Source organism: Phialemonium atrogriseum (assembly GCF_030411735.1).
Source record: "Phialemonium atrogriseum strain 8032-3 unplaced genomic scaffold QBC33scaffold_14, whole genome shotgun sequence".
NCBI lineage: Eukaryota > Fungi > Ascomycota > Sordariomycetes > Cephalothecales > Cephalothecaceae > Phialemonium > Phialemonium atrogriseum.
In genome coordinates, this window is record NW_026848151.1 from 601,783 (window position 1) to 615,700 (window position 13,918).

The following is a 13,918-nucleotide window of genomic DNA, read 5'->3' on the forward strand; positions in this document are numbered from 1 at the left end:
TGCGGCTATGACATCGCATCCGAATCCAGTGAACCAACTCCCCTTATTGTACCGGCTTCCTTAATTTATTTACCTACCTTTGACAGGCACCTCGAGGGTCGGGGCTACTCATAGGACGGGAGGCGAGTGAAATCCAAGGTGGTGTTGGTATGACAGGCTAATCATCGTCTAACTCATTAAAAGGCCAATGGCCGCAGCAATCGTGGTTGCTATACATGCTTCTCCGGAGACATCTATTTCCCAAAAACCCGGCGTTTTTACCACCCCGTGCCCAGTGTATCGCGCGCCGCCAAACCTTTTATCTATATCTGGACCTCCTCTTTTACCATACTCGTTTCAGTTCTCCGACACGGCAAACTTGCTCATGGCCCGCAGCTTGGCGCCGTAGAAGTACAGCAGCCAGATGCCGGCGATGCCGATGGTGCTCAGCCCGCCGAGCAGGGTGGTGCCCCTCGCGACACCGAGGTTCGCGTAGAGCGGGCCGGCGAACAGGACGGAGCCGCAGGCCAGGGCGCTGCGGAAGAAGTCGTTTGCGGCGAAGAGCGAGGCTGCGTACTGCGGGTACGACATCGGGATGTAGACGAAGATGCACTGCATGACGACGAAGACGGCTGCGCCGTAGACGGCGATGCCGATCGTCGGCACAATCCAGGGGAAGCGCGGCGCTGCCGTCCAGGCGAAGATGAAGAGCCCCACCGTCGGGCCGAAGGCGGCAACCAGCGCGGGCACCAGCCGGTTCTCTTGCACGGGGAAGCCTCGCACCTTGATGCGCGGGTTCATGTACAGCGCGATGTAGGACGCGTAAATGCCGATGCCGATGAGGCACGAGACGAGGATACACAGGAAGACGAGGCCGACCTGGCCGGGCCCCATGTTGTAGTAGACCGGGTAGACCAGCGGGAAGACCTCGAAGAAGGAGTAGTAGATGCCGTAGATGATGGCAGTGTAAATCTGCACGAACATGATGGCCGGGTCCTTGATCGTGATCTCAATCGGCTTGATGAGGGCGTCGATCAGCACGGCGGACGGCCTGAGGTTGCGCTGGTCGATCTCGCTCTGCGACATGAAGCGCTGGCTCCCCGTGAGCTTGCGGAGGCGCTTGGCTCGGCGGAGGAGGATGTTCGGCGTGCTGGTCTCGGGCAGGAAGAAGAACATGACGACGAACATCGCCGACGACACCCAGAGGATCTCGAGGAGGGACCACCGCCAGCCCTTGGCGGGGACGGAGAAGCCGGATAGGAGAGGACCGAGGGCCGGGCCACCTACACAGTTAACATATGTTAGCCCCGCACATTCATTGCAGAGACCTGGGACGAATGAGTGAGGAATACGTACAGTAAGCAGCGCTGACCCACGCAATTAAGGCGTAAGGGAGATGCAACAGCGAGTACATGTCGCCAACCGAAGCGCCCCCCGAAGCCAGGCAAGGTGACCCGAAGAAGCCCTGCAAGAATCGCAGGACCATCAGACCGGCATAGTTCTGGACAAACACAGTCGGGATCGAGACGATGACGAAGAGGAACATGGTGATGATGTAGATGGGGTTTCGACCAATGATGGGCAACTCGGAGAGAGGACTGAAGATCAGGGGCCCCGTGCCGTAACTTTGAACTGGGTTAGCAACTTGGATACAACCCACGACGCCCTTAGCCAAACGGCCTCAATGATAGGATGAACCCACCCCAAGACAAAGAGAGATAATCCCAGAGCGGCTTCAGTCTTGTTGACGCCGAACCTCTCCATCACCCCTGGCTGAGATGTCGTATAGATGGCCGAGGATAGGTAGACGACGAAGGTGTAAAGACAGATGACCAAGGTGATCATGGCCCTCCTCCTGTTGGACCAGTTCTGTGGATTGTCAGGATCATCGGTATAATACCAGTCCACCAGAATAGCTCCATCCTCGGTCTTCCGTGGTGCTATCGGTATCGACCTAGTCTTGTCGAGGTCGTGGATTTGGTCGACTTCCAACCTATCTTCGGTGTATGGCAAGGTATCTTGCCAGGACCTTGTTCTGCCTAATCGTAGACTAATATCGTCGGCCTCCCTAGAGAGCTCCTTGTCTGCCTTCTCGGTTTGGTTCTCCCCGTCTGTGTTCTCCCCGTCTGTGTTCTCCCCGTCTGTGTTCTCCACGTCTGTGATGCTTGGCGATTGTGGAGGCGATTCCGTTACTGTTGTCTCGTTTCCGTCAAAAACGGCAGGACTGTCGTCGTTCAGGAGCTGTAGCCAAGTATCCGGGAGCTTAAAATCGGGTCTCTCCTCGGGGTACTGGAGCACCCGGTTGCGTGTTAGGAGCCTTAGAAGATGGCCCACTGGGGCCTCTCGGATGAGAGAAGCCATGTGAATATCTCGTGGGAAGATGTGTATGGAGCTTAAAGCAAGCTTGGAGTAACAAGGGAGATATTCGGAGGACAAAAAAGCAGTTGAGCTTTACAACTTGGGAGTTATATTGATCTTCGAAAACTGACCCTTAAGAGGAAGCACGTTACTCTATAAGTAGTCTGAATGTTACCTGGATTTTAAACAGCACTGGCTCCGAATAATAGCATATACGATTCATAAGCTCCATGTGGGACACGGGCACGGAGCAATCGTCCACGGAGCTTACCAACTGGCCTATCAACCTTTGATAGATGGTGAAGGGCGTGGAAGGCACGCTCTTCTAGATGCTGTGTGGGAGCCGCTTCAATGTTAATCTGGTACATCTGACGGGGAGAATATGGCAAGCGGCCAATGTACCAGATTAACAGAGGTTCCTGTCAGACCTAGCAGAAAAAGGAGAATGGAGCTAAGGCAGGTGCAAGCCGCAAATACCGGAGGCAAACGGATTTTGGAAACCGGCCGGACTACGGCGGTCCAATGGATCAGCAGAATGGATCGGCCACGACGGAGAGCTCTCAGTTCGCACTCTCATTGGCTGGGTGCCCTCCAAAACGTGAACAGATTCGGCAAAATGAGTCAACTGGCTTAGAAATCTAGAATGACATCAGGTCAAACCCAGAAGGATTGAAGGATTAGGGATATGTAATCGTCCCAACTTATAAGCAGCCTTGGCAGCGAAATCAAATCTCTCGAGCGATGGCGCAATTGAGTCCTCATTATATTTGTGGGCCTCCTAGATCTCTTGGTTTCCTGATGAGACTAGAATACAGAGCGTTGGCTTGGTGATTAGTGACATGTGATGTTTACCGTAACTTGCAAGGTCAGGTACTGTCGCTGACTAGGAATGCTCCTCCATTTCGCTGTTGGCTTGTACATACGCCAGTTAGCCACCTGTTCGCGAATAGCTAACGCCCGATTGCATCGAAAACAGCCAGCCGCGATGGTTGTGGCGGCTGTGGCGGGTTTGTGTCCCAGCCATCCCTAGACATGCGTCCTTCAAGCTAACATGGAACGAGTCTCAGGTTGTGGGGTCTCTGGTTCGAGACTGTCATCCTCGGTCTTCATCCTGTTCGACAAAGTCGGATGGATCTCCTGCTCAAGATCCATCCCTCGACGTTTGCCCTCATTCAGCAGATCCCAGACTCGATCGTCTTTCCTCGCGAAACACCGTCGAACCAAGGCTACCGCGGTTCGTTTCGTTACCCAAGATCCTGCAGACTTTCGGGCACCCGTCGTCGCCGCAAATCTTCCCATCTCCCACAGGTATCGAAAGGCGGCTTCAATATCGCCATCCACAGTGAAGATATATACCAATCGGTCATAGATGGATCGGCTAGGTCTTAAGCTAAGTGCTGACATCTCAGACGCGAGAAACTCGGCGGTTTTAAGCTCTGTGCAGCTCGCAAAGAGGGGCTCAAAAGTGTGGACGTTCGGTCCTGTCGAGCAGAGACGCCGGACTTCATGGTACAAGTCGATCGCCTTCTCGTGGCCGCCAGTGTCGCATAAAGTCTCGATCACCACATTGAACGCCGAAACAGGGATCTCGTGCTTCCTCCTGAGGCTGAAGAGTGCATCCACAGCAGCGGTTGTGAGACCCGGAGAGCGTTTTAGAGTCAGGTGAATCGATCTCGTGCTACCTCGGCCCGATTGAATGCCCGCATTGTTCATGATGCAGAGGACTCCGAGCGCATTTTCCAGGTCGTTATTCTGGGAGTAGCAGTCCACCAACGCCTCGAAGTGGTGCATCCCAAGCTTCACACCCCTAGTCGAGAGGTGCTGGATCGCCTGAGTGGCCAACTTTGAGTCGCTATACCTCGAGGCCGTGTTAAGAACGTTTAGACAGATACCGTCAGACGGGACCAACGTTTTCGACTGCACCATCCGGTTCCAAACAAATTTCGTGCCCTCATAGTAAAATTCTCTACTGCATTCGTCGAGGAGAAAATACCAGATATTGAGCGGGACCTTGTGGTCGTCTTCGTCGCTTTGCAGTTGTCGCTGCAGCATCTTTACAGCCTCATCGACGTAGCCTTGCTGGCCAAGGGCATATATAAAGACATCGCGGAGCCATGACGGGATATCGATTCCTTCCTCTGTCATTTGCTCCAGGGCGTCCAGAGCCAGTTCATACTGACCATCGCGTAGAAGGCCAAGAGCAACACTACATCGCCCTTCAGGCGTGATGTCTATCCATGCTTCCTTCATCGTGCGCAGAATAGTGTTTCGTTGTAGATAGTCAGGATGCACCGCGAGAGCCTATGCGCCAATAAGTTAGCAATTGGCGGTTCACATGAGGTCCGCGATAACATACTCGTAGGGCAACGTGATATAAACTCGCGGTTCCGGCAATACCAAAGGTTCTCATCTCATCCATGAGCTCCTTAACCTCCGCTGCTGATCCCGTTACGTCCCAGTTCGAGGCGATCAAAGCTTCGTAGAGAAAGGCGTTCGGTGTCTCTTCACGACTCTCGACTAGATACTTGACGAGTGCCCTGATCTTGTTCCTCTGGCCGGCTTTGCCCTGCAGGGCTCGTAAGGTTTCATAGACAATCAGCGTGGGCGCTCCATGAAGCTTGGACGAGAGACCTCCGCTTGCCAGGAGGCCCTCATTTCGCACGAGTTTCTTGACGGTAACGGAGTCGTCTTCGCCCTGGCCATCCTTAACACGGCCGTAGGCATATTTCGTGAACGCAAGTTCTTTGTTGTCCGAGGCATTGGACCGTCGATTGGTGCCGTGCAAGGGGCGAGCTTGACAATGGGATACAGGTAGAGGCAGAGGTCGAAGACATGGGCGGTAAATTCGGGGCCGCAACCGAATAGGCCCACTAATGGCCTTCACAAGAGTCGGCGCATCAACCGAAGGGCATAGACAGTTCCATAGCCCGTCAATTGTGATGCGAGTCCCCGACATCGCGGCTCTACACGGGGAAAAAGGTTGTTATAGGCTCAAGCTTCAATCGCGCTTGAGTTCAGAAAATAAACTGGGGCTAATCTGACATGAGGTCATGTGACATACTCAAGAGCAACCTCATCAACCTTGGATTCATGAAAGTTTCGACGTGATTAAGTATGCTTCCTCTCCTCGGAATATAAACTGTCGGAAGCTATGTAGGGCCCTCTAAGTCAGGGCGAGGAGTAAGCGGGTTGCGTACTCCACCATGCCTTGTCGACTCTGACCATCCATCATTCCATCTAGCCTGTTGCCGTCATTGCATCCGTGGCTTCTCCCTCATAATGGGCGCTTCCTGTCGTCGCAGCAGTTCCCACAGGCCGGATACGTCGTCGTTCTTTTCCATGTAAAAAGGGTATACCGTTGAACAGTCCGAAACAAGCGCTCATGCGCCCCGGCCCCGACCTCTACTACCACGTCCCTGACCCCTGCCACCCCGACCACGGTCGCCCCCGCGGCCGCCGTGATCGCCTCTGGACTGTCCCCCACGTCCGCCTCTGAAGTTCCCTTGCTGTCCCTGCTGTTGTTCCTTCGCCAGGTCGATTATCTCATCGGGCACCCGCAGGTATTTGATCTGCGTGGGTTCGCATTAGCGCTCGCCGGGAAAAGATGTTGCGCATCCCACCGAAGGACTTCTCGCCTGCACGCACATTGTTCCCCTTGACGTAGACCTCTGGTAGCCGGACGAACTTGTCGCCTTCCTAGGTTCGGGTTAGTGATCGTGGACGTGGCGGCGGGACGAGTTGGCACCAGGCGGACATACAGGGCTCGTCTGGACCACCTCCTTCAAGGTCAAGTTCATCCACGTGTCGCACATGACCAGGTGGCCGTTGAGTGTCTCGCCATTCTTCAGCTCTACCAGCATAGGATGCCCCTGGGCGGCGTTCAGGAGGCCGAGGGGTAACTGCGGGCTGTCAGCGGGGCTTGCACAAGGCGATACTGAAAGGGACGATGGGAGGAACACACCATGTTATTGTCTACGCAGCTAACCCCCAGGCTGCGGGTTGCGTGCTGAGGTTTCGTGTGGAAATACAAATGGCACGAATGGTTATTTGGAGCTCAAGCTTTGGAGGGGTGCTGGTTGCGCACTGGACGGGACCTATGCTGCAGCAGACAGCGGATACGGAAATATGAAAGTCCGATGGAACTGGATCTTAGGTAATCAAACCAAGAGGCCTTGGCCTGAGGGTTGAGCTGATGAGGGTTTAAAATCTGGCTAAGAGGATCAACAATTCATAACGAGGGGATGTAGCACAGTTGGTAGTGCGCATGCTTAGCAACGTTTAAGCATCTCTGCATGAGGTCCTGGGTTCGATTCCCAGCATCTCCAAGTTTATTTTTTTGCCCTTTTCTTTTGCTCGTCTTTGCTCCTCAGTTCTCAAACACTCTTTCCTGCAAGCCCTCACTCATAACGAGGGGATGTAGCACAGTTGGTAGTGCGCATGCTTAGCAACGTTAAGCATCTCTGCATGAGGTCCTGGGTTCGATTCCCAGCATCTCCAAGTTATTTTTTTGGGGCTATTTTTCTGGTGTAATATTTTGCTCTTCTTTTTTGGTCTTCTTTGCTCCTCAGCTCTCAAACACTCTCTTGCTGTAATTAACTACTTTGGCAGAGTTTTGCTAGCTGTTTCACTTCAATATGCAGCTTGTTTACCTAGAACTTTGAATGTCTAATGCATTTTAAGATAAGGTGCTTGACCTAATCTCAAGCAGCTACAGTACTTACATAGCAACCTACCTACAAGGAGCACATATCATGGCTTAAGGGCTAAGGCTTTGCTTTCTAGGCAATTTCCTGCTAAGAATTTTCAGTAGGCAAGGTACTGTTGCGGCAAAAAGACTCAATGACCACTGTCAGACTGTATTGTGGAGGACAAAGTCGCATCCAAAGCTAAATCAAGTGATATCATGGGACAAGAGAAACTCCAAGCCTGAAGATAGACAGCAATAGAAGCCAACCACAAGGGTGAAAAAGACCATGACCTAGCCCATTAACGCCCAGATGTTAATGGAAGATACCACTAAGGCACTCCTATCCAGCCCTTCCTTGTCGTCATCCAGACGGGGCGTTGACGAACTACCTACTTCAGAGACCTCACGCGCAAATTGCAGCAGTGAGTATGAATGATGGGGCTTCTTCATTTAAGAAGAGCTCTCGCGGCTCTTTCGGTAGGTGGCCTGCAGTGACCAAAGTCAGCACGAAAGGCTACTTTCACTGCAAGGTGAAAGCTGAAGCACGACTTGCCTCCTGTTCGACCTGCAAACCATCAATGATGGGCGCAATCTCGCTCAGAATCTCGTGGGCCTTCTTGTGGTACTCCATTTGCGCAGCAATAAGATCGGCCAGGTTGCGAAGTGGCTCAGGGGTGTCCAGAACCTGCAGGGCTGTGCGTCAGTGTCTCTTTCTGCTTCCACTCAGGTAACACAAGACAGATTGAGGAGACCCACATTCTTCATGACGCTGACAGCCTCCTCTGTCTGGGTGACAAAATCATCCTCAGCCTTCTCAATCTCCTCCTGTGCCTCGGGGCTCAGCTCATGCTCTTCGTGGGTGCCTTCTCCCTTTGGAGAGCCGGCCATCTTCCAGGTGGTTCCTTTGGCACGAGCCTTGACGGCATCCAGGGTCAACCGGGCCTTCTCGACATTCTGGCGTGCCCGGGTTGCGAACTTCAGATTGGTGTTGAGGGTTGTGTTCCATCCAGCCAAGAAGCGGCTCTGGATCTGGGCATCCTGGGCCAGGCGGGCCTCACCCACACGCTCCATGGCCAGGGCGTATTTCTCGAGGGCGGTGGCCAATGGGTCCTCCCCAGCACCTGTGTGCTGTTGGTGCATGGTCTGGCTGCTTGCCAAGCTGGCGCGGGCGATGGCATGGGGGAAGGTCTTTGGCTGCGGTTTCGCAGTGGGAGGCGCGGTCAGGGCAGCCTGGGCCTCGGCAGGGGATGCGGCAGATGAGAGAAGAGTGACCTTCTCGCTGACTGTGCGACCGAGATCCTGGAATGTCTCCTTGATATTGGGAGGGTAGTCGTAGGGCTCGTGGGAGTATTGGGAGCTGCCAGAAGAAGCGCAGGATGGATTAGCTGCGCCCATTTACAAAGAGCGACCTCGACAGAATCGCCAAAACTTACGTCACAGAAAGCATCTTCTGATGGACCTGCTTCAAGGCATCCACTCTCTTCTCCAAGTCAATGTAGTCGGGAGGAAGCTCAGTCTGGCCATTGTAGCGTCGTCAGCTTCCAGAAATGCACTGATGACGTCGATGTTCATAAAACAAAGGAGGCAAACCTTGTCCTCAGCCTGACCAAGTTGCTCCTTGGTGTACTGGAAGGTGCGCGATGCAAAGGGGGTGATCTGGCCTCCCAGATTCCTAAACCGGTGCCATGATTGTCAGCTTGCTCGTGATCCTCTGGAGATCGGGTCCAGCGGGTCGGCTTATCGTACGTGAGACTCTTTTGCAGGGCCTTGAAATCCATGTTTGCTGATGTTCCGATGGGTAAGCGGTAATGGGATTGGATAGTGTATCTGGAGCGCAGGAGCGAAGGAAGCTAGGTTGATGGAGGTTCGATGAGGTTGAGTTTAGTATCTGGCAGATTTCTAAAGAGGTGCAACAGCGGGCGCGCATCAGCAATTATGACAAGGTACGAGTGCTAAAAGTAGGTAGGCTTCACAAGCGAAAGTGCCTACCTACGCTAAGCTCGGGCAGGTGTGTGTTACGGGGGTGTGTACATCTACGCCCCATCAAGTGACCGGGTATTGATTGGTTGGAATTACTGCCATGAGTATTACATCCACACCCCAACAACCGAACGTTCCACCCCTAAACAACCGTGCTTGGCAACGGGAATGAGACTCGATGATTTCGTTACCTGCCTCAGGTTCTTTGTTTTGTTGTATTGACATGCTATCACCTGTGTCTCTTTAAATCCACAACTTTCCTCCTACCTATACAAATACTCATTATATTACGTCCTAATACCAGTAGTTGAATTGCAGATCTTGATCCAACCATTGTTTCACTAATCATCCTTGTAATTGGAAAGTCTCTGCCGACGGGCTATCTCCATCCCCCTCAAAGGGAGTGGCAATTTTCCAGTTGCTAATCGCCTAACGAGGGGTGCTGGGAACAGAGATAATACAAACCCGAGGACGAGGTGGTGATCGGTAAATTGATCCGATGACAGGAAGAGGGAGGACCTCAGTAGGGTGGAGTGGAAGTAAACTGGAGGTGATGAGGTCGGTTTGATAGAGCACTAGATGTCGCCATCAGAATACTGCGGGAATGGGCCTTGGGCCAGCGGTTTGGTAACCCCTCAGAACAGCACCTCAATCTTTTCCATCCAAAGGTTGGCCTTTAGCTATTTCGTGTCACTATTAGACATGGGTGATGATGGCTAGCCAAGGGGTGGAAGCATATATATATTGGATGGCACGGGAAAAGCCCTCGTTGTGCGACCGTTCCAGTGTTGGGTAGTTACGTAGGTATTCAACAAATAATGTGCCCGTTTCAAGAACACTGCGCCTTCTCAATCTGCGGCCTTCTGCTTGTCCGCCCACGATGGAACAACGTATTTGCAGACATTTTCGTAGTCCCGTATTTCTTGGGCATCCAAGGCCGCATCAGGGGTTGTCCAAAACATTGCCCAGTTGCTATCGTCCAGCTTCCATGACCCCCTGGACCGTTCAAAGTACCACTTGTTCACCGGGTTGTTCTTCCTGCTTCTCCAGCACACACCGTCCGGGAAGCAATCTCTGACCATGGCGTTGAAAACAATGTCGGCAACTCCACCGGCTCCTTGGCTCTTTTTAAGCACGGCGAACTTGTCGAGATAGGGAACCATTCGGCCTGCCTTGTAGGCCGTTTCCTCGTCCATCCCGAACGGTCGTTCCCAGGTTAGTATCGCCCCGCCCTCGTACTCTCCGGCGATGATAATGCCCGCCAGGCTGTCGTCCACCCGCTCCAAATAGTGCTGCGCGTCCAGTTTCCGATTGAACGAATCCTCAATTAGGTATATTAGCCTGGGTAAGTCGACGCAGGTATCTGTCAGTCTCAACCGCGGCGTTCCAGGCCGCGGCGGGAACCATGGAGTCTGACGGGGGTCGGGGAAAATCGTCACAGGCAAGCCCCTCTTCGCAAGTGTTGTTGTCGGCATCCGAGGTTTCCTGGTCTCAGCGTCCTGGTCGTTGGGTTTTATCCTTCCAGGAGGCAGAGATGAGGAATAAATGGGGCGGTCTGTGAGCAAATTGTGTATGAGAGGGTTCTGTTTCCTCCTGGTCCTAACGCTGCCAATGAAGCCGGCTACACCGGCCTCAACATCACTGGGTTCTGCAGAGTTGAGATTCGCAGCTTCAGCCGGACTGGTTATTATGGCCGAAGACGTCGATGGAAGCGCTGACAGACAGTCCTTGGCCAGCTTCAAATTGTCCAAGTGCCTCCGTTTGGTCGTCTCTAGTGACTGGTCCGCAGAGTTGAGGGAGGCAGCAGCGTCAAGTTCAGCTCTCGCAGCTTCGTACTCGTCCTCCAGATTGATGAAAACGTGGACACCATTACGTAGTTTCTTAGTTGGCGTTCCACCAATGGGGTCGACGACAATAATTCGATCTACCGTTGCCTTCCTTGTAAGCTGCATACCGGCATCTTCGCCAGGACCGTCCCCAGCAGCTGGGCACGGTATTTGAAGGCCTGACAGAAATCTCGCGAGTGCAAGGATGATTTCATTCGAGTCGACCAGAGAGTCCATCTGGCCTTGAGACAGCGCCCTGGGCGGGACGATTACCAAATAGCCCGATCGAAGAGGTGTGAGGAGGGAATCTTCGGACTCGATAAACAGCCGGGTCGAAGCCAGTGAAGGCAGGCTCGCTGGAGGAGGGATCGGGCGAAATGAGATGGCCGAGTCGACCACCTTGGCGCCCGGCATCCCGTGTCGACCCACGGCTTTCGCAACGCGATCTGTTTCGTGGCCGACAACCTTCCTCCAGTTGGTTGGGCTCCCTAAATGGTCCGATCCACAGTCGACCACTATGACACTCAGAAGGCCAAGCGTTCTCAACTGGGTGAGTGTTTTCGCAAGTCCATCGAGAACATCGTCATCCCACAGCTGAGGATTCATGAACTTGATGATGGCAACATGCGGAACTTCATCCGCCTCCACTACGTGCTCCTTCTCGGCACCCTGGACGAACCGTGGGGTTTCCCTGACGGCCGCGATTCCGTGCTGCAGAGCATTGGCGGACCTTGCCTTCACCGCGTTGCTTTGCCTCCCAAAGGTTTGGAGGTATGCCTTTGCATCCCGCTTCGTGGCTGAGGACTCTAAGACGGATATGAAGAAGTCCTGCAGCGTTGTAAGTCTACAAGGGGTTTATCACAGTGGCGAGGAACGCGCAAATACCCTGTCTTTATCTCTCTTCTGCCTCTCGGCCTCCGCAAGAGTCGTATAACGACATTGGGAGGCAGGGGTTGACTTAATAGCACCACGCTCGCCTTCCCAGCAAGACGCGGAGCGCGGACTATGAGCCGGCGGGCCTGCGGTAAAGCTGTCTCGGCGATTGGCACTCCTCCTGATCGAGATCTGGCTCCTCAGTCAGCGCTGGTGAAAATGGCATTTCGTGAAGTTTGCATGTCTAGGTATCCCAAGCAAGGGATACGGAGCTGAACAGCCGAGATCGGGGATTTACCTGTGCGGCTGAGCTTGCCGTTTTCCAAGCCCCGCTGCGTGATATCATGACTATTGGAACATCGTGAGAAAGATTGGTGGGTTACCAATTCTAATGCACAAATAAGTAAAACACGCCGATATCTTCTCTCTCAGAAAGAAGTAATTCTGGACGGGAAGTCAAGTGTAGCAAGTAACTCAACTGTCAATGTTAAGTCGGTGACTCAATCAGTTGCTAAGCGGTCAAGTTTTGGATTCCCCACACAGCGCTAGCCAGGCATTTCTACACTAGACGGGAGGTACCTAGGTAGCTACATCGTCACGGAACATCGAGAGCAGACAAGATATATACGACATGAGATAAGAAGGTAGCTGAGATTCGGTATCTTATTAATAGTGACGGCCAGTGTCAAGAGGGCGATGTGTTCCAGCTTCGTAGTTCCCGCTCCTGCATAATCCAGATCCTCTATTGCTTGACTCTCATAATCAGATTATGTCATTATGTGTCTCACGGGGATACATTATCCCCCGTAAGCACCCGACCCGATGTCCCGATAGCGCGCGGGGCCGTTCCGGGTTTCCCACGGAGGTACTGCCTGGCAGCACATCTTGGAGGCTGTCATAATATCTCTCTGAACGATTACCCATGATGCGAAAAGATTTGTAAGCCTGCTCAGAGGATATAAACGCTGGAGCTTTACGATTCTGCTTCTCGAAGTCGGCATTTCAGGGATTCAGAAACCATAACTTTCCGCAGTCACCACTCATAGCGCTTTACACTACTGAACACGACCGGCTTCAAGATGGCTCCGAGAATACTTTGGATTGGCCTGGGCAACATGGGCCGGGTAAGCATGCCTGCTTCTGTGTGAACCCTAGGAGTCATGAGCTGACATCGATCCAGGGCATGTGCAAGAACCTCGTCGAGAAGGGGAACTTGGATCAACCACTCATGCTCTATAACCGGACCAAGCAGCGGTCAGTTGATCTCAGCCAGAAGCTGACTCCCGGCAAGAGCGAGGTGGTTGAGTCAGTTGAGGCCGGGGTTTCAAAGGCCGACATCATCTTCCTCACCCTCTCCGACGACCAAGTCGTCGAGTCAACCGTAGCAGAGGCGATCAAGTCGGACGTAAAGGGCAAGCTGTTCGTCGACTCTTCCACAATTCACCCGGAGACCACTGAGAGGGTCGCAAAGGCTATCCTCGGGGCAGGCGCCGACTTCGTTGCCGCGCCCGTCTTCGGAGCCCCCGCCATGGCGGACGCGGGCCAGCTTATCGGCGTCCTAGCCGGGCCCAGGGCGGCGGTTAGCAAGGCCAAGCCCTACTACACAGGGGTCATGGCAAAGGCCGAGGTCGACATGAGCGGCGAGCCGTACTCCAAGGCATCCACGCTCAAGATCATCGGCAACACCTTCATCCTCAACATGGTCGAGCAGCTTGCCGAGGGCCACGTGCTGGCCGAGAAGAGCGGCCTGGGCACCAAGTACCTGCACGAGATGATCGGGAACCTGTTTCCCGGCCCGTACACCGCCTACTCCACCAGGATGTTGAGCGGCGACTACCACCAGAGAGAGGAGCCGCTCTTCGCGGTGGACCTCGCGAGGAAGGATGCGCGGCACGCGATGGACTTGGCCAAGGCCGCGGGTACGAGGATGAGGAATGTCGAGACTGGTGACAGCCACCTGGCCGCTCTTAAGGAGCACGCGGGCGAGAAGGGAGACATTGCTGCTATCTACGGTGCTGTGAGGAAGGAGGCAGGGTTGAAGTTTGAGAATGATGCTTGAGTTTGAGGACGGATTGGCGTATACCTAGGTGTCTACCTAGCTCCCGAGATAGTTAATATTGAGAAATTGAGGAAGTAGATGACCTGGATTTGATGCATCAAAGCGCTCTCCCTGGTAACGATAAAACTTGTCAGCTGTTGTCAGTTGTTACAGGCT

General features: G+C 53.5%; 5 protein-coding genes across 5 annotated transcripts; 1 reads left to right on the forward strand and 4 right to left on the reverse strand.

Annotated features, from left to right (window-relative positions):
* Nucleotides 1-127: 127 nt before the first annotated feature.
* On the reverse strand, nt 128-2,770 carry QBC33DRAFT_540425 (caffeine resistance protein 5). The gene is made up of 3 exons (XM_060428062.1): nt 1,682-2,770; nt 1,336-1,604; nt 128-1,262 (listed from the first exon to the last, which is right to left on the reverse strand). The coding sequence occupies exons 1-3, from the start codon at nt 2,338-2,340 to the stop codon at nt 337-339; spliced, it is 1,854 nt and encodes a 617-aa protein (XP_060283067.1). The 5' UTR covers nt 2,341-2,770; the 3' UTR covers nt 128-336.
* A 608-nt stretch (nt 2,771-3,378) lies between these two features.
* Nucleotides 3,379-6,239, reverse strand: QBC33DRAFT_452408 (uncharacterized protein; the record flags this gene model as incomplete). The annotated part of the gene is made up of 5 exons (XM_060424645.1): nt 3,379-4,638; nt 4,694-4,944; nt 5,822-5,906; nt 5,983-6,033; nt 6,096-6,239. Coding segments are annotated over 5 exons (1,791 nt in total), but the record flags the coding sequence as incomplete, so codon positions are not given.
* An 860-nt stretch (nt 6,240-7,099) lies between these two features.
* QBC33DRAFT_540436 (BAR domain-containing family protein) lies at nt 7,100-8,987 on the reverse strand. Its single transcript, XM_060428063.1, has 6 exons — nt 8,771-8,987; nt 8,615-8,696; nt 8,458-8,540; nt 7,781-8,381; nt 7,578-7,709; nt 7,100-7,510 (listed from the first exon to the last, which is right to left on the reverse strand). Exons 1-6 carry the CDS (start codon nt 8,800-8,802, stop codon nt 7,475-7,477), a joined length of 966 nt encoding a protein of 321 aa, XP_060283069.1. The 5' UTR covers nt 8,803-8,987; the 3' UTR covers nt 7,100-7,474.
* A 729-nt stretch (nt 8,988-9,716) lies between these two features.
* On the reverse strand, nt 9,717-12,489 carry QBC33DRAFT_540441 (mitochondrial amino-acid acetyltransferase). Its single transcript, XM_060428064.1, has 3 exons — nt 12,002-12,489; nt 11,716-11,895; nt 9,717-11,658 (listed from the first exon to the last, which is right to left on the reverse strand). The coding sequence occupies exons 1-3, from the start codon at nt 12,047-12,049 to the stop codon at nt 9,853-9,855; spliced, it is 2,034 nt and encodes a 677-aa protein (XP_060283070.1). The 5' UTR covers nt 12,050-12,489; the 3' UTR covers nt 9,717-9,852.
* On the forward strand, nt 12,310-13,850 carry QBC33DRAFT_540443 (putative oxidoreductase YfjR). Its single transcript, XM_060428065.1, has 2 exons — nt 12,310-12,827; nt 12,884-13,850. Exons 1-2 carry the CDS (start codon nt 12,783-12,785, stop codon nt 13,760-13,762), a joined length of 924 nt encoding a protein of 307 aa, XP_060283071.1. The 5' UTR covers nt 12,310-12,782; the 3' UTR covers nt 13,763-13,850.
* Nucleotides 13,851-13,918: the final 68 nt, after the last annotated feature.